Source organism: Erpetoichthys calabaricus, chromosome 1 (genome assembly GCF_900747795.2).
Source record: "Erpetoichthys calabaricus chromosome 1, fErpCal1.3, whole genome shotgun sequence".
In the NCBI taxonomy this organism is placed as follows: domain Eukaryota; kingdom Metazoa; phylum Chordata; class Cladistia; order Polypteriformes; family Polypteridae; genus Erpetoichthys; species Erpetoichthys calabaricus.
In genome coordinates this window covers 274,226,121-274,248,262 of record NC_041394.2, presented here as the reverse complement: position 1 = coordinate 274,248,262, position 22,142 = coordinate 274,226,121, and the positions used below count along the sequence as shown (strand labels likewise).

At 36.9% G+C, this 22,142-nt stretch overlaps 1 protein-coding gene across 1 annotated transcript in view; it reads right to left on the bottom strand.

Moving 5' to 3' along the window:
• Positions 1 to 13,195: 13,195 nt before the first annotated feature.
• mapk8ip2 (mitogen-activated protein kinase 8 interacting protein 2) overlaps positions 13,196 to 22,142 on the bottom strand; it is a 229,654-nt gene continuing 220,707 nt past the window's right edge. The window contains exon 13 of the mRNA XM_051931561.1: positions 13,196 to 18,071. Coding sequence (XP_051787521.1) covers positions 17,999 to 18,071 — 73 coding nt within the window. The 3' untranslated portion in view covers positions 13,196 to 17,998. The remainder of the gene's footprint in view (positions 18,072 to 22,142) is intronic.

The following is a 22,142-nucleotide window of genomic DNA, read 5'->3' as shown; positions in this document are numbered from 1 at the left end:
AGTAGCAACTGAAGAAAGTTGCATGTCCTGGATAATGGACTATGTGTCAGGCAGTCTGCAGTTTGTGTGACTCAAGGACTGTTGGGCAACACTGGAGCACCACAAGGAGCAGTCCTGTCTCTTTTTCTCTTGCTCTGTACACCTCCGACTATAAATATAACATTAACTCATGTCACTTGCGGAAATTCTTAGATGATTTTTTCACTTATGGCATACATTGACAAAGGGGATGAGACATAATATAGGAGTCAGGTGGAAATGTTTGTTTCTTGGTGCAAAGAGAATTGTCCATATCTTAACATCAGCAAAACCAAGGAACTGGGAATTGACTTTCACCTCACCAAAGAATCTATATGTCTGGTCACTCTTTAAGGAGTGAATGTAGAGGTGTTCCACTCCAACAAGAAATTGGTAGTCCAGATTGATGATGGGGTTAGACTGGTCTCAGAACACAGTGGAACTATATAAGAAGTTATAGGATGCACTCTGGACCCCCTGGAGGTCATAGGAAAGAAACAAAATAAAACAGAGTGCCATTATGAACAATGCTACACATCCTCTCTCTGACACAATAACATTGATGACTTTCAGCCATCAGATTATTCAGTAGAAGTGTGTCAAGAAACACTACTGGGGCTCCTTTATACCAACAGCAATACCTCTGCATAATGCCTCACTGTGACAGCCAAGTCATAAGTTTTATTTCTTTTTAATTTTCTTGCTTTATAGTCGTTCTGGTGTGTTTTTAGACCAAAGTGTCTGTGTATATTTATTTATTATCTACATATTTATTTATTTAAAAAGCTTATGTGAAAAGCCAAATAAATAAAGTTTTACCTATCTATCTAAACAGCAGTTTCAGTTCAAATGCTACAACGCAGTAGTGCATCCACTTTGGATTTACAGTATATGATTATAGTCAAAGCCCTTAATTCACTAGAGTATGATGTAAGAAAAGCAAATAGGTGCAGCCAATTGACAGTAGATTTTAAGCAACTCTGAGAAGGTAAACCAGATTATCTCAGGCTGAGTGGAGAACGCTTGAGGAGGAAAGTGATGCTGGTGTGGCTTTTCTCACAGCCACTAACCCAGTGTTTCCCAAACTCGGTCCTGGTGAACCCCTGGTGTTCCAACCAGCTTCTGTTTTTAATTGAACTCCTTGGCTAATTAAGTGAACTGATATTTCCCAAGTTCTGTGTTTAGGGAACAATAGAAATTAGAAAACTTAGTTTGGTTAAAAAGAAATACATATATATTAAAATGTACCAAGAAGTTATATGTGAATAATGTATTTTTTTTCTTTTTAACAGTATTTTCATCTTGATTTTCATTCTACTTTTCTAGGTGGTCTAATTATTTATTTAATCCATTATTTACTCATTAGTGGGTCGGTTGCTAAAGTACTTGCAGCCTTTGATTATTTAGTGTTGTTTGCCTGCGTGTCTGCTCTGCTCATTTTAAATTGTCATTATTAAGATACAACAAAGGGGGAAAAACTGCACAGAGAAAGGGCAACGTATAATGAAATCAACAAAAGAGAGTTAAGCATTTAAACCTATAGCAAAAGCAGAAATATTTCTAAATGTCATATAAATGTAAAAATCATGCTGCTATGCTTTTCTGAATGTCGAATAAAAGAAAAAAAAATACCAGCTAGTTAAATGAGATCAGTGATATCAGGCGTTGTCGCTGATTAGGAATCTGGTTGGAACAAAAACCTGCCACCACAGTGGGTCACCAGGACCGAGTTTGGGAAACACTGAGCTAATCCAATGGATGCCACCCATTTTCCTTATCTTAATAAGGATGTTTGTACTCAATGACTGCACTAAAATCTGTGCAAAAGTGCCTTCAGCACAGGAACATGTGAAGTTGCATCTTCATGGAGCGTAGTATGACTACAAACAAAACTAGGAACTTGTTTAATACAAGAGAACAAGTTCCATCTGCATAAGATGCAGGAACAAAATAATTAATATTCAAACATTCAGACAACAAGTATTGTCTGGCTGTAGAAGTGCTTTTTTTTTTTGCTGGAATCCCATATGGGCCTTGGTGTGGGCCCCGTGTCCAAACTGGTGTAGGCACAGAGGCGATGATGAAACGGGAGTCGGACATGGATAAGGGTTAACACACCTCAGCCTCATGCATTCTTTGTCTTTGCTGTTTGAAAAATTATAACTAAACAAATGAGCTACAGAACAGAAATGTAACAGTTGAAATGTTTCTTGGTTCACTTATACCCTTGAAAGAGGCTTTGTGGGCAAGAGTGCAGTTGATGCTTTTATGGCTTTGGGTTTTGCGATGATGTATCTGTTGTAAAAGTTACTATGTAAGCATTCACTTCAATAGACAGTACAAAATGTCATGAATGGCACTATGTTTTCAATCACAAAATTTACAAGTAAAAAATAAGCTTTTCATTCTTTATTACTGTCTCCTACTTATTTGACATGGAAAAAAATTAAGACTTTAAAACAGAATACAAAACTAAAAAAGATAAGTGCTTTACAGTGTGTTGTACAGGAGTATGTTTTGAAAATATTTGTACCTGACTGTAACATTTTCTGTCTACTTTTATTTCACCACATTTTCAACTGCAAATGCCTCTTTTTTTTTTTTACTCTGAAATATTTTGCCAGACATATTTGTTACTGCAATATTAATCAAAAAAAGGGCGCTATGCAAATATACACAATGCTATGAACAGTTAGTTATCTAGAATACAGCCTTCCCCATTTCCAAAGAATCTGGGATGATTTTCCAATGCGCACTGCTGGCACTAACACCAGGGGCCTCATGCATAACGCCGTGCGTAGAATTCGCACTATAACATGACGTAAGCACAAAAGCTGAAATGTGCTTACGCACAGAAAAATCCAGATGCAGGAATATGTGCGTTCGCCAACTTCCGCGTTCTTCCGCTACATAAATCCCGCTCAGCGTGGAAATAAACGCACGTGCACGCGCTTACTGTCCCGCCCCAACTCCTCCCAGAATTACGCCTCTTTGAATATGCAAATCAATATAAATAGCTCTTAAGCCCAGCGTTCTGTGAAAAGGCAATGGCAAAAGTACAAGGAAAAATAGAGGAATTTCAGCGAATACCAAATAGAGGCAAAGAAAAACGTACTATTTGTTGGTTTAAACAGTTATATAAGCAACAAAAGGAAGTTGATCGAGTGACATAGCGTGTCGGAGAAACTCGAAAGCTCAAGTTCACAAAGTCGCACAGTGCCCGAAATAAAAAAGTTGTCACATATCAAAGTCGGCGTGAAAAGGCGACTCGTAGCCCACCGTCTGAGTGTCATATGAAAACTTATTAGGGTACAGTGAAAAAAAAGGCACATAGTGTGAAAAAAGCACGAAATGTCAACTTTAATCTCGAAATTTCCACTTTAATCACATAGTTTATTTTGTCATTAAAGTAGAACATCATAAACTTCATCTTAAAATCATTTAATTTACTAGTTTCTCAAATCCCTTTGTAACTAAAGTAGCACATTAAATGCTTTGTTCTGTATTTGATCTTATATGTGCTCTATGTGCCTGAATCACTACGTGCTCTTCCTCCGACAAGACACAGAATCCATTACGTTCGTAATATTACAGCTCTCTGAATAATTAAAATACTGAGAAGTATATGTGATATCATTGTCATGATGATATGAGTTAAAGCATGTTATTAAACATGGGAACACGGTGGCGCAGTGATTGTTCATGTCTTACTGCAAGATGCTTGCTGCGCCATGCGTGACCTTCAATGAAATGCTTTATTACAGAAGTACTGTCTTTTTCAAACGTACTAACCCCCAATTCCTGTCCTCACTTTTCTTTCTCCAAATACCCAATCGCCACACAATCAGCTCTGTAATAGACGTTAAGGCCACCTGTAAGCTTAGAACGCTGATTCTTCAAAACTTTTAAAGGAACATCGAAATATCTTCGTAATGTTTAATTATTCTATCCATCTATCCTTCCAGTGTCGCGCCAGCCACAGCATTAATACAGCGCGAGGCAGGAACAATCAGTGAATGAAGCTCAAGCTCGCTAGCGCTGCGGCACCATGTAGTTAAAGTTTTATCTGTATAATATAATCATATTTTGCTGCATTTCATCTTAAAAATGATATCGTCATCATATGTAAATACGTGCTTTATAAAGTGGCTCAGGTTGTGCAATATTATAACTGTATCATAAGTACAATTACTTAACGGTAACTTGCAAGTACAAACAGTTCTACAAGGAGCACTTGATGGACTGATTGAGTGCATGTATAATTCTTGGGATGAAACTGTTTGTGAACCGCGAGGTCCGAACAGGAAAGGCTGTGAAGCCTTGGTTGGATGAGAGCAGTTCAAATAGCGAATGGCTAAGGCAGCTTGATGCTGTATACCGATAATTCTCTTTCCAATCGCTGTAGATCTGTGATTCACATTCAGATACAGTGATATAAATACTCCGAGTGGTGCAGTGCGAGTAATACGGAAAAAGATGATCCGCTGTGGCAACCCCTAACGGGAGCAGCTGACAGAAGAAGAAGGTGCAGTGAGAGTAACAGCGCAAAAGAAGTTACGGTATTTAGAATAGTTTGACCATTCTGTGGACCATTATATTGTTATAGGTTAATTACAATCAGATGCATTAAATTTATGAACGATATGCGGTTAATTTCAGTTTATTTGATAAAGCCGCCATTGTGGATGTGGATCTAAGAGAGGGTAACCACACAGGAACAGTAGCACTGCTTTGACGCTGGGTGTCGCCAGTCTGGAAAACCGAGCGGAGAACTTGCGTACGACAGGGTATGAGCTACCGTGGAAAAGTGCGTTGCTTTACGCCAAGTGTAGGTTTTATACATCGCCATTTCAACGTGGAAACATTCTTACACAACATTTCTGTGCGTACGCACCGTTTATACATGAGGCCCCAGGTCATCTACACAGTCGTTCCACGTACACCTCGGTGTGTCCCGCAGAACAGGGCAGGGCTGGATGTTTGGGGCGGTGCTGGATGTTGGTGATGCACAATCTCAGGTATTTGCACAGATGATGCCGTGATCACAGCAGCCGGCTGAACAGAGTGGCACTGATCGACAAGCTGCAGCAGGGAGTACTCGTGCGCTCACATGATGCGGTTAGCTGACCTTATCACATGTGTTGCTGTTTTCTCACATTCTCTTGGTAGAATGGCTCCAAAACACATCATAAGAATATTGGAAAAGCCTAAGAAAAACTTGAATTTGAAATTAAAAATGATAAAATCTAGGTAAAGCACTTTATTAAACATTATTTAATGAAGGGCAATTGCATTCTTAGGGTATGTTTTGATGATTAATGTTTTTATTAAACTAATTCTGAAAATCCCCGTGACCCTGTGTTTGGATTCAGCGGGTTGGATAATGGATGGATGGATAATTCTGAAAATGTTCGTGGAGTTCTATGTTGTTTGAACAAACATTGGGTTCATTTTAGGGGTCATGAAACAGTTAATAATGCTTTCCGTTTAAATGAATTGTCAATGGTAGTCACTTTACAAAAATTCACTGTATGAAGGTGCTTTCGGGAACAGTTTAGCTCCTTCATGAAGTGGATAAAGCCTGTACGGCTCTCCTACTGGGGCCCACCTCACTGAATCAGGATACAATTATTAAGATGTCCACTCACGCTAAGTGTCACTCCTTCAAGCTGCAATTCCTAGGCTTTTACTTTTGTGATTGCAATATGACTCACTCACAAAATGAAGGAAGTTTCAGTGATTTTCAGTTTGTTAAGAATGCTTTAACTATGAAACAGAGAGAGAGACTACTTTTACCTAATTACTTAACTGCACTTAATATCAGATACTTTAAAACTTCTATTTAAGTAGTTTGCTAATGGGCAAAGTTTACTTACTTTGTATCTCAACTTGTACTTTATAAACACCTGAAGCAGATCTATGATTGTATATTTAAATAAGTCTTTTGAGAGAATAGTATGCATTTTGATATCTTCAAAGAATTATTATTTACAGGAAGTATAGCATGTCATAACATTTTCTAACCTGCTTAATCCAGACCAAGGTTATGGAGGGGCTGGATCCTATCCCAACCAGCAAAGGACACAAGGCAAGATAAACCCTGGATACGGAACCAGTCCATCACAGGACAAACAAACACACACATTAGGGCGAATTTAGGGTTGTCAATTCACCTAACTTAAAAATCATTGGACAGTGGGAGGAAACCAGACCACCCTGAGGAAACACACATAGACACAGGGAGAACTGCAAGGTAGCAGCACTACACCTGTGGCATTAGGAAAAGTAGCATGTATTATATAAAAACAAAGCATTCTTAAACCAACTTACTCAACATTGAGCAGGAGCTTATCAAGTGCAAGACAGAAATCATCTCTGAACAGTTTTCACATCATGTTCTTGACACAACATTACCTGTTGTACCCTTAAGTTCACCTACATTACATGTAGTTTTGGGTATCCAGTAAATGACTATCACTGTATATTTCCACACATTCACTCATTTCCTTAATTCCAGGTCACACAGTGCTGAACCTAATTCCCTATTTCAATATATTTGAACGTTCCATGACTCACATAAAATTCATCCAAAGCCTAACCTAGGAACATAGGACAAAAGGCAAGAACCAACTACAGAAAAGGGGCAGTATAAATCAACTGGACTCACTCAGGCACACTGCCATGCAGGGCCAACCTAAAAAACACCAATTAACTGAACATGTACATCTATGGGATGGGAGGATTAAGGCTGTTGTAACCTGAGAAAAACTCAGTCAGACATGGAGAGAACTTGCAAATCTTACAAAGTGAGACGGCTGGAGTGGGATTCAAACCCCAAAAAACGAGATCATTGATGATCAGGAATAACAGCTGCACTAGAACAAAACAATTGCACAAACATATTACCATGATCTTTTTAGTGCGTTCGCAAATAATGAATAATTCAAATGTGGCGTGCATATTCTTCAAATAAATTTGTCAAGACAGTGCAGTTCTTGATAAGAAAACTTGCACAGACCGCGCTGTACACAGTTTTAGAATTTCAAAATCTCCCATTGAAAAGCACTGGCGAATTTGGAAACCCGTCCAACTTAAAATGGAGAAACTTTCTTTGTGAATTCAAATTAGTCTACTCTCTCAATTTTACCATAACAGCAGTTTACATTAGCTTGTATATTTTGTATTATTTGCTGTTTTTCTCTTCCAATAGGGGTCGCATGATACACACAGGCCCCCAATACAAATAAATGAAACACCAGCAAACTGCGTGCGCGGGTAGGAAGTCGCTGATTGGCTGATTGAGCATGCGCAGACGCACAAGTACTGTAGAAGAGAACAAGCAGCGCCTCAGTCCTCTAGTGATGGGAACTCCGGCTCTTTTCAAAGCTTCGGCTCTAGTGATAAGGAGAGGCATTAAACAAATGAGCCTTTATGTGTTGGGCATACAAGCTACACAAATGTGCAAGCCTGGGACTTTGATTCGTAAATCATAGGGTGATCAGATTTTCAGAGTGCCACATTCTGCTGGTGTCCATAATGGTCAGTCAATGTAATATAATTTGCCTTTCACTTCTATCATTCCCTAATATTTGACAAAACTAAATAGCCGTGCAATTCCCACTTCATGAAAACTGCAATGGCCAGACATGCTCTAGCAAAGAAGGAATTAATTACATTTTTTAAAAAATCAAGGTAATGGACAATTGCAAACTGCTGCTGTGTGTAAATATGGTGTGTGTGTGAGTGAGTGAGAGTAGTCCCAGTGATGCACTGGGGTCCTGTCCTGTCTTCAGGCTCTTGCCCAATCCTGGCGAGAAATCATTTGGCTTCTGAAACCCTGAAATGGATTGAGAAGGTTCTAGAACCTACCTATTGAATTCAATCCATTAAGGGCTACAGTGCCTGCACAGTTCTCGAACACACCTAAATGTTAAACCATGCATACAATTTCTAACTTGTTTTACATTGCAAAAACATAACAGCTCCATTTATCAGTTTTTCACTTTCCAGTACTGTACAGAGCTTTGTGGACCCTACCAGCAATGAGTACAGGGCAGGAACATTCTCTGAATAGGACCCAAACTCACTGTAGACTATACACCAATACACTGACTCATTTACATACCGACAACTTGCAGTCGAAAATCCAGAAAAAAAGTATATCCTAGAACTGTTTGAGGAAGCACACAAACATGAACACTTCAAATAGAAGGCACTCTAGCGAGAAGGTGCACCAATTCATTTTGAGGACCTCACATAGCTGGGAAAAAGGTCTAATAACTCTGAGGTGACAGGCAGAGACAATAAGACTGGTTACCTTAAAACTGGTTTTCAGAAAGAAAGAGGTAGTGGAACTTGGAACTTAATCATTAGGAAGATTGAAACTCAGGTTTGCTCCAGGGACAGAGTCTCCTAGGGCATGCCGCCCACTTCATGAACATGTGGGAAACCTCGCCAAAAAGGGGGAGGTAGGCTAATGGCCAGAGCAGTGAGGAATCTAGTCTTCATTGTCATCTCTTTATAACAAATAGCATATGTAAGGGTAGGCTGCAAGTTTTGCGATCCAAGTTTAAAGAGTTACTTTCAAAGATGAGGATCAGAACTTAAAAGGGAGTTTTCCGTGAAGCTCTGTTTGTGCTATGTGCCAGTCTAGGTGAGAGATGAGAAAGATTATCATGTGCTGCAATTCTTGGTGGAGGATAGAGAGCATAGGTTTATGGGGTATTATGACTCCTTCTGAAGCAGATGGGATCTGTTTCACTGTAATGGGTTACATTTGAATTGGAGGAGCAGCAATGTACTGGGGAAATATATGAGTGGGTTAGTTGAGGATTGTTTAAACAACGAAATGAGGAGGCAGGGAGTTTAGGACACGCAAGGTTCATGACTTCACCTAAAGCAACAGACCTTCAGTTAAAAGGGGTAAGATGTTAAAATTGCTTGAATTAATATTAAAAGTATATGGAAGAAAACAAACATGTTAGAGTCATATGCACCTTAACATAATTATGGTATTATGGCAATTTACAGAAACCTGGCTAAATCTGAGAATGGAGGGATGAGTGTAGCATACTGTATGTAATTACACAATATTTAGGGAGAGAATGGCAAAACCCAAAAGGTAGAGGAATATCCATCTTTGCAAAAGAGAAATTGCATGAGTCTGCTTCAAAGGGCTGGTGAGCTGCATCATAGGCTGGGTGTTTGGATTTGGTTTGAAAGAACTAGGGACAGAAGCCTGATTTTGAGCCCACAGTGATTTTTTTTAATATATGAAGCAATCAAGTTTATAGGGATATTTTATAGTTATGGGAGAGTTTAATTACCCAAATATTAACTGGAATGACCTTGCAAGAAAGCCATAACCAGTGACTGTTTTTTACCACAGTATGTGAGAACACCAATGAGAGGAAAAGACTATCTAGATTTAGGATTTGGTAATTATCGGGACAGGATTCCTGACTGAACAAGTAGAATATACTAACTGTAATACAGTGTATTTCATAGAGTTTTGGCACAAAACTTATTTTTGGAAAATTTGACCAGATACTGCAAAATCCAAAAAAGGTAAGCTTGTAGAAACTCTGATGTATGTAGACAGTTGAGAAATGGTATACCCCTTTAAATATGGATAAATTTTTACGTGGAAAAGATTCGTCTTCACGTACAGATGATGAAGAACCCAGCACAAGTGTTACAAAAAAAACAAAGAAGATTGTGAAAAGGAAGTACAACGAAGACTACATTCGATATGGATTCTCGTGGTGTGGTGACGAAACGGCTCCAAAGCCACAATGCATCATTTGCGGTGATCAGCTATCAAACGAGGCAATGCCACCCAGTAAACTAAATCGCCATCTAAATTCAAACCATCCCAGTTACGCCAAAAAAGACAAACAACTCTTGTGTTAATTAAAAATGATAAGCGGTCATGCTTAAAAGATCTTGACCAAGAACTTCGGGTTGCGCTGTCAAATATTGAGCCGAATATAAAACTTTTGTGTTCATTGAAACAAGCGCAGGTATCACATTAATCAGTCATTCTGTTATAATAATTATTAAGATTGCATAAAAGTAAATATAGTATACTTATAATAAAAAATGAAAATTTATTGTAAAATTTGTGTATTAAATTAATATCTATATATCAGTGGCGTAGCTGGAGATCATGTTGCCCGGGGCGGTGAAAAATTTGACGCACTAAAGATGAAAAATAAATTGGAGTTCATGTTGTCCAGGGCGGTGAAAAATTTGACGCCCCAAAGCTGAAAGAAATTTTTTTTTGCGACTCCTCAAGGAACTAAAAAAAAGGAAGCTACCATAGTTTGGACGCCCCTAAATAGATGGCGCTCGGAGTGGACCAACCCCCCCCTCCCCGCCCTAGCTACGCCACTGCTATATATTTTGGCTTCTGATGTGCCGCGGAATTCTAGGAAGAACTTTGGTGTGTCGTAGGTGAGAAAAGGTTGCGGAGCACTGATCTAGTGGATAAAATAACATCATGCTGCCAAAAATCATGAATATTTTTATGCTTTTTGCCACTCTATGACATCTCATCAGTATTCATGGATGGAGTGGAGCCTTCAACCAAAACGCACCATGGCATTGAAATGAGAAGCTGTAAAGCCAGTTTTAGAACAAACCAAAACCGAGCCATTAGTTGAGTCAAGCAATAGTGGTGACAATGTGAATTGGTCACCAGACATTGACACGGATAGTGAAACTGATGTATGAATGAGCAGCCTTGATTTGCCTGATAAATTTAGTCCTGTGAGTGTTTACAATGGTGCAAGTAAGTGCATGGCAAACAGGCAAAATAATCGTGATCAAGTGAAAGAACAAGAACGACGTTAGTTTCCTAAGCACTGTTCATAATGCAGCAACTGTCAATATTCATGTCTGGGGAAGTGTGGAAGTCACTAAGCCTTGTGTTGTGCTGGCCTACAATAACACATTAGGTGTGTTGATTGTGAGGTTTAGGCACTGAAATTCTTGTCTCTCGTGTGCAAGCAACAGAAACAATATTATAAGAAAAGTGCTCAAAGAAACATGCTTCTAGGGTCCCAATTGCAACATCTGGCTGTGTGTTGGTGACTGTCTCAAAACATATCACACAAAAGGATGTATAGAAAATCTGCATCAGTACATCAGTGAACATATTTATGTTGACAATTTGATATTTTCAGGTTTCTGTCGGACAAAATAACATTTCCTCATGCTGAAAAAAATCAATATTTTTAGTTCATTTTTCTAGGGCTTAACATAACGCTAAGGAGGCTACTTTAGGGCTCCAAATTGGAAAAACAGGTAATGATATAAAAAGGAAAAAAGTTCCTAAACTGAACTAATCAATGCTTTCCCTAGCCAAGCAGGACTGCACTTCTACACCAGAGATTTTATTCTACACCCAGAGGTTTGGATGCCATATACTGTGTGCCTCCATCTTATATAGGCAGGGAATGATGAAGTCCTGCTGTAATGAGTTGGCAATGGAGTACCATTACAAATAACACAGTTACCATAATGAAAAAAAATACGGAAAACAATGGCTGTATTTAAAAAACTGGAACACAAAATTAATGGTGTTGTGATATTATTACTAAAATAATAAACAAAAATATCAAAACATTATTAAAATATAATAATTTAGGGAACCTTATGCAAAAACATTCATATATATATTTCAAGCAAATTGTAACAATGTGGTGATACACTGCTACCACATCTTCAATATCTGTAAAATCATACATGGATTGTATAAAAACACATGAAACTGCAAAGTATAATTAAATTACAAAACATCAGAGAAGTGGACGAGAATGAATTAAAGAGTTCAAGTGTTCATTGACATCAAGCATATATTTTATTCATAAGACCATGACAAGGCAGTGTGAATAAAGTTTGTTTTCTTTTTACAAGTCAATTTTTAAAGATACAGGATAAATATCATTTATTACATACTGATGTGTTATAGGTATACATTGAATAAATGTTGAGGTTACATCATCATGAGTTATACAGACTAAAGAATCTGTAGGAGGCTTTGTAGAACAGACTTGTAAGGAAAGGGGAGGGAAGGATGAAGAGACTAAATGTTTTTTTTTAGTTTTTTTTTAACAAAACAGAGACTTTATCCTTGAAGCAGATTTACAAAGCAAGGGAATAGTTTGTTTTTTTTTTGTTTTTTTACATATGGCAACTTTGCAAGGCATTTTGTGTAAGCAAATGCTATACAAGTTGTTGTTTAAATAAGCCGAGTTCTGACAGCTCTACAAAAGTTCATCAGTACCCTTAAGCAGGTAAAATTTGTATCTGTTAATACGTGTACTGCATTCAGCATGTGTTTGCGTGGCACAAGCATGTTAATGCAAACAGCCAGACAAATATTGTCAGAATTTGTGCAAAATGCATTTCACATACCATGTAATGCTACTGTAGTTGAAAAATGAAGGTCATTAGTGGGCCAATGCATTTACAAATCAACTATTCCCTTAATGGAAAACAGCTTCTTCAAAACCTGTGTCAGAGTTCTAGATTTACAAAAGTCAATTTTAAAACAATAATTTATATCCTCTAGAACATGGCAGATGAAGAATGCAGAGTCACTTTTGTTGTTGAGTTTGTGTTTGTGATTTTGTAGCTTGCTAGTCCAGTCATATTCCATTTTCACGCACTACCTTTGCTTACCATGAAAACACTATTAGTTAACATGTTGGGAAAGATAAAAGCAAATTACATTGTTTCTCTAAATGCAAGACTGCTGCACATATAAACACCACAATTTAATTTGCTAATCTAGTCTGTACATATGTATACAGTGCTTTAGCATCTTAACGCACTTTGGAAGTGTAGCTAAATCACTTCTTTACATTCTTCCTGTTACCTCTTAAAAATGCAACCCTCATGTTTCCTTACTATATGTTCTTTGCCAAATGATAATATGGGGGAAAAAACAAACAAAACTCCAATTTTCTTTTTTATTATAGACACTGAACAAAAAGTGTGTTATTTTTAAATTAAAATCCAAAAAAAACATTTTCTGGGTCACTATGCATGCCTACTATACATTATTATTTTATGTAGGATATTGATAAACACAAAATTCCTAACAATCTCTGTTTATTATCAGGTTCAAAGTACAGAAATAAAATTGGTGTAGCATTTAGAATAATTATTTCTAATAATGCATCTTTATTTTTCTGTCAAAATATCTCACCTTTAGACTTGATTATGGACTATTAATGCCACTTAAGTGAAAATTAAACTGAATGAAATTAAAATTGGCTGCAAAGGAGAAAAATGCACTGTATGTTGTAGTCAGGATCAACATCTTATAAAAAACAGAAAAGGTAATTTCTTTTCAAACAATCACATGAGGGTAGAAGGTACAATAATTTGCAGAATGAGATTGTAAGGCTAGACCAAATTCCACCACACCACCAGAACAGGCACACATACATTTCTGGTTGTAAGAATGTATATACTGCTACTCATTTCCAGTTATTTAACAGAGTACAGTTGAAGTCATCAGTATACACTCTTGTACAAGACCATTCTACCCCAAAATTATGGTTTATCCCTCCATACTGCAGCTAAAACACATTTACAGTGGAGTAAAATCATTTATGACTTCAGTCATTTAAGACTTCTGCACAATCTGGTGGCTGAAAGTTTATATATTAGGTTCAGAAATGCAGATTATATGTGGTACTCACCCATGGCTAACAACTTATGATAGAACAGCGTTGAGGAAGCTGACAGCAGAAACTTGCCCAGCATCTGGGAGAAGCAACAAGCACCCTTTCTCTGTGTGCTGCCCAGTTTGACCAAGACTACTCTAACCATGCTGAATACATATTTCATTTTGTTTTTATACACTTATATATTTCCCTAGTCCACTTTCTCCACATTGCTTTAATGATTTGGATGGTAATTTCTACCTCACTATCAATCACGGTTGCTTTCAAAGCCCTTTATTATCTTTTTGAATTTATCATAAAGCTCCTTAATCAGCAGCAATGGTGTATGATTTTAAAAAGATCAATATATTATAATTATTTTTTTCAGCACTGACTATATGACAGAGATATTATACTGTATGTTTACAACAATATAAAGGCAAAATTATATGGAGGCCAAAATCTAAGGTGAACACTTCAGATCACCAGATAAATAAATGATGCTCTCTTTCACATATTCATTCTACTTTTTAATATAAGATCTGGAAGAGATCTTGTCAAAAATAGGGATCAGGTAGGGCTAAATTTGTAAATGAGATGCTAATTTATTGTAAGGTTTAGACTGGGGTGATTACGCATGAGTAACCATTCTGAACGATTTTAGGCATTTAGTACCAATGCTAAAAAGCTTATGGGTGTTTCTTTCTTAAATTCACTCCTTTGCAAATGGAGTTTCATTGAAATGAATTATATATTTATTTATTGGGTTATTAAGAGATTTTTTGCATTTAATATATTAATATAATAAATTACTTTATAAAAATCATATATAAGGAGAATAATGTGTGTTAAACACATTTGATGCACACTAGTTTCCTTATTCCCTTGCTAAATATTTATAATGTCACTCATGAGCATCTGTGGATGGCCCTCGTGGCTCCTCTAAGGTGTATGTAAGAGGGCACTGTCACTAATCATGTCGTCTCCTACTCCTCCCACACTAGCAAGGATACTCCACGCCTATAAATCACGGGGTTGACAGAAGGAGGTATCACTCTGAACAAAGCACGACAGGGGATGGAGTTCCTGCACAATTGACCTAAAAGAAAAGAGAACAACACAAAGCACAACTGTGGCTATGTTTTGTTTATTTCATTGCCTCCGTGCCATTGAGCGCTTGTATTTTTGTTATTCATTAAGAAGTAAACGGGGATGACTGGGTTCGCGCTACAACATATCTTTGTGACTTGTGATTCCTTACTCGCCCACAATGAATATAACAAAAAGTATATTTAATGTTACATAATTCTATATGCAAAGGTACTGCTCAGGTTTCTAAGAGCTAGCTGAATGTCAACAGCTTTAAACCAATCCCACCAAGGGTGCCAGATCAGTGAGCTTTCTGGATGCTAGTGACAGAAATGAGGAGTACTCAAGTTATCATTCCTGAATAAGCTACATTATATCTTCTCTTGACTGAAATAACAGAACTTTTACATCTTAGACAGTGGACATTGCTCTGTGTCATTTGGCCACGGGCTGCTATTGTAACAAAGGCAATGCAGTTTGTGTCCTGAAGATATTGAGGAGATGTGCTACAGTAAATATGGGGCATACTTCAAAAGCTGACACTTTCCAATATGTTCTCGGTTATGTACTGTATACACATGTTGGGTAGGCCTAATATGGTCACAAGAAGTTACCTCCATGGTGCTACAGCTCCATTGATGAAGTCAGCACAGCTTATTAATGATGCACGGCATGCACTATCTGGGACAGGCCTGCTCAGCATCAGTCCTGAATGGCCACAGTGGCTGCAGTTTTTTGTTCCAACCAATTTTTGAAGGTACTGTCAGACTTGTCATTTAATCAGACAGCTCTCTCTTGACTGTCTTAGAGTTAACAGTAATGAGAATTTTGCCTCTTTTTGAGATATAGAAATACACATATTTTCATAGGAGTCACTTCATTTTGTACAGTTTTATTTCATTTTAATTGATTTGTCAGTAGTTTTAAAAGAAATTAGTCATATGTTGCAAATAACAAAGGAGACAACAGCCAAACAACTGAATTGTTTTCATTTTCACCCGTACATGTGTTTATCTCTAACAAACTGATTCAAACAAAATATTTTTAAAAAGAAAATAGAAAAAGGGATGTCAATCTATATTGTCAATTCTCCCAGAAAATTAAAACAGAGGAAAGATGGAATTTGTGACTGAGCAGAAAGATAAAGCATATCGAAAGCAAAAAATCAAATTAAATAGCAGGCACTAAAAAACAAAAAAATGAGTTTGTTGTTAAGAATTTTGTAAAGCATCCTGCATCCACTGTAGCAACCCAGGACCAGATGTGAGCATTCTTGATCTATTATTAAGCTAACAGGGAACTTTGAGAGAATATCCTCAGTAAATGGCTAGCAGTGCGTATTCCTGCATCAGGATTTTCTTACTTGTGGGTGAACACGCAAACAACTCAAAATCGAGTGCTAATATCATTTTTGTGCACTGTCAGGTAGGTTTATCAATAATGTTCCATTGAGAATGCAACAAAATAATATACCATTGTCGTTTTGTAGTGCACAAAGCACAAATTAAGCCTGACAATGCACAAAGGACTACCAAGCACTGGAAAAATGCCTGGCTCAAATGAATCATCCTTCACCATGTCCTCTGCAAATCAAGAGATTTGAAAGATTTGGGCATTTCCACAACGGTTGGGTCAGGTTCGCCATCCTGGCATGATGTGGGTATACTCATTTCCTTTGTAGCAATAACTGGAGACACTGTAACAATGCCTGACACATTAGCAGAGCATGATTTGATTTAAAAAAAAACGGCACTGCATCACGTTGGCTATGCTTATAGTTCGGGCTCATATTAGCTGTTCTGGTAACACACGATTGCTCAACACTTTATTTAGTAGTTCCCACACTATATGAAAACAGATTAACTTCTGGGGTGAAACAAACTTCTTTTAATGAATTTTTTTTTTTAAACGTGAGTAACAGTGCCATTTAGAGTAATGTTTCCTGCTTGCACTTACATTAAAAAAATAAATTCCTTTCAGTAATCAATACCTTCCATTACAACATACCAGTTCAGCAACCAAAGAAGACAAAATGAAAATGTTGATCCTCATTACCAACAATCCTAATTTGTCTCAAAACAGCTGTTTTTTTTGTGCTTGTCACTTGAAATTTTACAAGTGGCAACAAACTTGTAACTCAAAGGATTTCATATTTAGCAATAGGCACACAAGGAATAAGCCTCAAACACAGTAGGAACCTCAAAAAAAACAAAAAAAGAAAAACAGACAAAGCTCCCTAGGGACAAGTCATCTATTGAGATAGCCATCAAAAGAGAATGAATGTTGCACCCGCTCACTTCCCCATAACCCTACTTTCACAACATCAGAATTTAGACAAAGTGCAGTCACCAAATCAGATGGCTTCTCACATATCACAGTATGTGTGTTTATCTTTTGTGTTTATAACAGATATGCCTTCAGACATGATACCATACAATTTTGAAGGTTGTGCTCTTCCATTCACTCTTTCCAGTCACCATATAAAAACTATAATGAATGACATTTTATGTTGATTAACAGATTACCATCATTAAGTTAAACACTTTTAAAAAACTGTATTCTCTGGTAACTGTAACGGTAAATTTTCAGGTTATTAAGGTATCTTTCACATCTTATTTTTACATATATACAGCAAATATTTTTGACATTGTTGCCTCATTCGTTCAACTGTTTATCCAGGCTTGTGGTGACAGTATATACGCTGGGTAGACATGCTTCTCTCAGTCAGAATTCCAAATTCTGGTTAAAACCATTTTTTCAATTATTCTCCAGATCCATTAGAATCTCCAACATCCATTGGCTGTCTGTATAAATATTACAAGATGTTCTTTCAGTTGCTTTCATAGAGGCTATGCCTTTCCCTTCAAAGGTGAATCACTCCAAGAACAACAAACTAATTATTTTTTGTACATCGCTTTGAAGTCATGCATGAATGTCAAACATGTACATCAGCTTTGCATTCTTCTAAGTTAGCAGAACTGAGTTTGAATCTCCAAAAAAAAAATTCTGCTCCACGCTGGCCTCCTTTATCTTCTTAAGAGTAAATGATAAGACCAAAAAAACTCTAGGGGCACCTTTTTTCTACGGACATCTGAAAAGTATTGTAACAGAATATTCCAGTTCAGAAACAGTAAAAGAAAAGTAGTTTAAAAGAGAAAATGACTACCCAGCAGCCTCAAAATGGCCACACTTCAATTTGGTTTGATGTCATCTTATTCTAGATAAATATCTTCAGTAGGGCAAGCATACTCCAGATGTTCCTGATAATACTCCTGGAATGCACGTCTGAAAAAAAAATTATATTTCAGAAATATTCACATTAATAACTTGTACTTACACAGCAAGAAAGTGATTCTTAACTCCAGTCCATCATGACATTGTCCTATAAATGTTTGGTAAACATTCACTCACTGAGAAATAAAGCTGCATTGATGACCAAGATTGCACTAAGTAAAATATCTGATTTCTGTCTATTTATTGAGCCCTGGTTTAACAAATCAAGAACTATTCCTTTAGTTGAGGCAGCATTTAATGGTTTTATATTCCTTCATATATCAAAAACTAATGGTCAAAGAGGCTGGTTTGCAATACTTTTAGGTGAAGAACTGAATATTACCTTTAAAAATTGAAGTGATTTAACATCCTTTGGGGTGCTATCATTATCATATTTATAGTACTAATTCATAGACCACCAGAATCATATTCGTTATTTGAGATATGAATTTGGCAGGTTTTATCTAACCTAGCTGTAAATAATGATCATAAAGTGTTCATTAGTTAGTCTAATACTCATAAAGATGTAGGAACAGAAAATTTTAGCAACTGCATTAAACACAAGCTAAACTCAGAAAGGATTTGACAACTCCAATACTTTGGCTCTAATTATAGTGATGGGGTTCAAATTTAAAATGTAGGTATTACTCCACTAATTTAAATCTCTGATCACTACTTAATTAAATTTGACTTCCTCCTGCCCTCATTGATACAACCACAAATGAAAGCAAGAACAGTACAATATATAGGTTGCAATTGTGTTCCAAAATATATGGATATTGTGAAAATCTCAGACTTAAAACTATTCCAGGCTAACAGAGAAATAAACCTCATGGACTGTTTAGAAATCCGAGGAAGTCTGAAGTGCACTGCAAGATCCATACAAACATTAGGAACACAGATTTTATGAACTTCTTTAAAAGTTCAATCAATAGTATAAGATCTCAGAATTCACAGTCATATCACAAACTTGCTATCACAGTGTAAAACCCTGTCACTGCTCATGTACACTGCTTTCAGGTCAATTCAACTTTAAAACAGAAACGAAATCATAACTTTAATTTCTAAAATGATAACATAGGCCCAATCCAAACAAAACTACTGAACTACTGAACTTCTCAATTAATGTTCTCAAAGCACCCATTCTTAACGTTATCTATACATTGTCACTGAAAAGAATAAATTGTCAAATCCTTATTAAAATGAAAATCAGAACTATATCCAAATATATCAAATAATAATAGACCTATCTGAAATTTATCTTTCATCTATTAAGTACCCGAAAGTTATTTTCTGCTCAGCTTCAGTCTTATCTTACAAATTATAATTTAATTGAGAAATTATAGTCTAGCTTTCCCATTGGTCACAGTATATTAAAATACATTAATATACTGTAATAACATTGGATTCTCTATTCGAAAATTAATGTAGGAAATGATAAGTAAATATGATTAGGAGGGTCAGCTCGCCTGATCTGAAAACATACAATTACTCATAAGTGTACTTTGTACCTGAGTGCCTTTGGACAAAGAGTCAATATTAATCTTGTACAGTTGTATCTTTTGATCTGAGGTCATATATTCTAGGCACTCAGGTAAAGAGAGGTGTTGAGCTGTCAACTGATGGATAGTGGTTCTGATATACTGAATGGTTATTGGTCAGATCTGGAAAACAAATGTGTAATGAGGATTTGCTGAGATCTACTAGTGAGTTTAGCTCTCACTTCCAGAAGAACTTCACTTGCAACTTGGGAGAAGTCCTTGGCATTCAGTTCGAATGAATTCAGCATAAGACCTCAGTAGTGGAGGCAACAGCAAAGATTTTTCTCCACAAGGTTATTGGTGCCTGTTACGACAGCAACCCTAGGTATAATTCGTAGAAACTGTCAAGTTAAAGAAAGAGATCTTCCATGCAATATTAGTAGATTTGGCCAAGAGAAACTGAAAGTCCAACAAATCTGCAGCTAAAGGCAAAGGTCTGTGTGTAGATGGAATTTATTGAGGCCTAGAAAAATAACTTTCAGATGGTCTTCAAAAAGTTCCAAAAAATTGTTCAACAACTGAAAAGAATTAGGCAGGACTTTGTCCAGGCAGTTTTCAACAATAGGCAATATGGATATCAAGTGGGTATACTGTTGAGAGGTGAAAGGAACACTTTGAGGAACTCATAATCCTGGTAGATGCAACCTCCATACAGGAGTCTGTCTCTATGGCCTGGGTCACAGTGATGATTAAAAAGTTTCATAGTGGCAAGGCCACAGGGGTGGATGAGGTCCAACCAGAAATGCTGAAACCACTGGATACTGCGTGATATATAATATGTTATATTTAGACGTCTGCGCGTGGAAGTTTGTGTGTCTGTCTGTATGGCCCGGAAGTGAGAGGTGGAGTCGGGGTAAGGGCTCCACCTCCGAGGAAACAAACTCGCTTATCTGCTAATACACAAGCGAGGTGAACACGTCGGCAAAACGAAACCTCCGAAGAAAGAGTCATTCGCTTAGCCGCTAATACAGAAGCTAGGTGAACACATCGACAAAACGGTATTCCTTTTACTTTTCCTCCCGCTGCTAATACACAAGCAAGGTGAGCACATAAGCAAAACGAAACCTCCCGAAGAAAGACAAAGTCGCTTAGCAGCTAATGCACAAGTGATGTGAGCACATTGGCAAAACAAAACCTCCTCGGAGAGAGATGCCCAGAGTAGTTCTTTTCAATTACCTGACATCTCTACATTTAATTTTTTTTTCTGATGATTTCAATAGTTTCTAGAACCCCAGATTTTTACAGCACAGGCTTACACAACTAGTTATATGATATATCTATATAAGAAATTAATTAACAATTGATTAGACAGAAAATAACTGTGACATTTTCAGAAATATAGTTTGATACTCCTCCTCATTTTTAATGTTCAAACAAGGAAGTAAATGTCTATTAACATGTTCCATTCATGGACACTACAAGTTGGACCTGCTCTGTTCAAATTCAAATGACTTTAAATATAAGCCTACATCTGGTACATCTGGACATAAGGTACATCTGGACAGGTCTGACCTCATCCTACTGCCAACTGTTATTAACAGCATCACCTCTCTGTTATCCAAGCCAGAAGTTCTTATGTGTTTATTTTTATTATAACACACACACACACACACACACACACACACACACACATATATATATATATATATATATATATATATATATATATATATATATATACATGTATTTATTTATTTTTTTGAGCCTCTGTAAAATTTTTATTCCCCCTTGGGGTCAAATGCAATTTAATCTAATCTTCTCTAACCCAGGGGTAGGCAACGTCGGTCCTGGAGTGCCACAGTATGTGCAGGTTTTTGTTCCAACCCAGTTCCTTAACGAGAACTCAATTATTGCTGATGAAGCACATATTGCTTAAGTGACATTTTAATGCTTCATTTTAGTGGTCTCGCTTGTTAAGGTTCTCCAACCTTAATTGCTTATTTCAATCTTAAACTGCTGCATTCAGTGTTTTAATTGCTCCTTATTAGCAATAAGATGTAAAACAGGGGTAGGCAATGTCGGTCCTGGTGAGCCGCAGTGGCTACAGGTTTTCATTCAACCCAATTGCTTAATTAGAAACCAATCATTGCCAATTTCAGACCTTATTTAATTTTATGACTTGTTAGTCTGTGCAATGTAAGGCTTTTATATCGTAGATTTTTTTCCTTTCCAAGGATATCATCCAAATGATTTGAAACCTAAAACAGATCATTTTCAGTCTGTCACATTTTTCTATTAAGTGTTTTATTAAATCAAACCGTGCATGATGAACACACACAGATGTAATTGGAAAAAAGCTAGCTGGAGAACTGCTGGCTGCTTTGTCTTTTACATCTTATTGCTAATAAGGAGCAATTAAAACACTGAATGCAGCAGTTTAAGATTGAAATAAGCAATTAAGGTTGGAGAACCTTAACAAGCGAGACCACTAAAATGAAGCATTAAAATGTCACTTAAGCAATATGTGCTTCATCAGCAATAATTGAGTTCTCGTTAAGGAACTGGGTTGGAACAAAAACCTGCACATACTGTGGCACTCCAG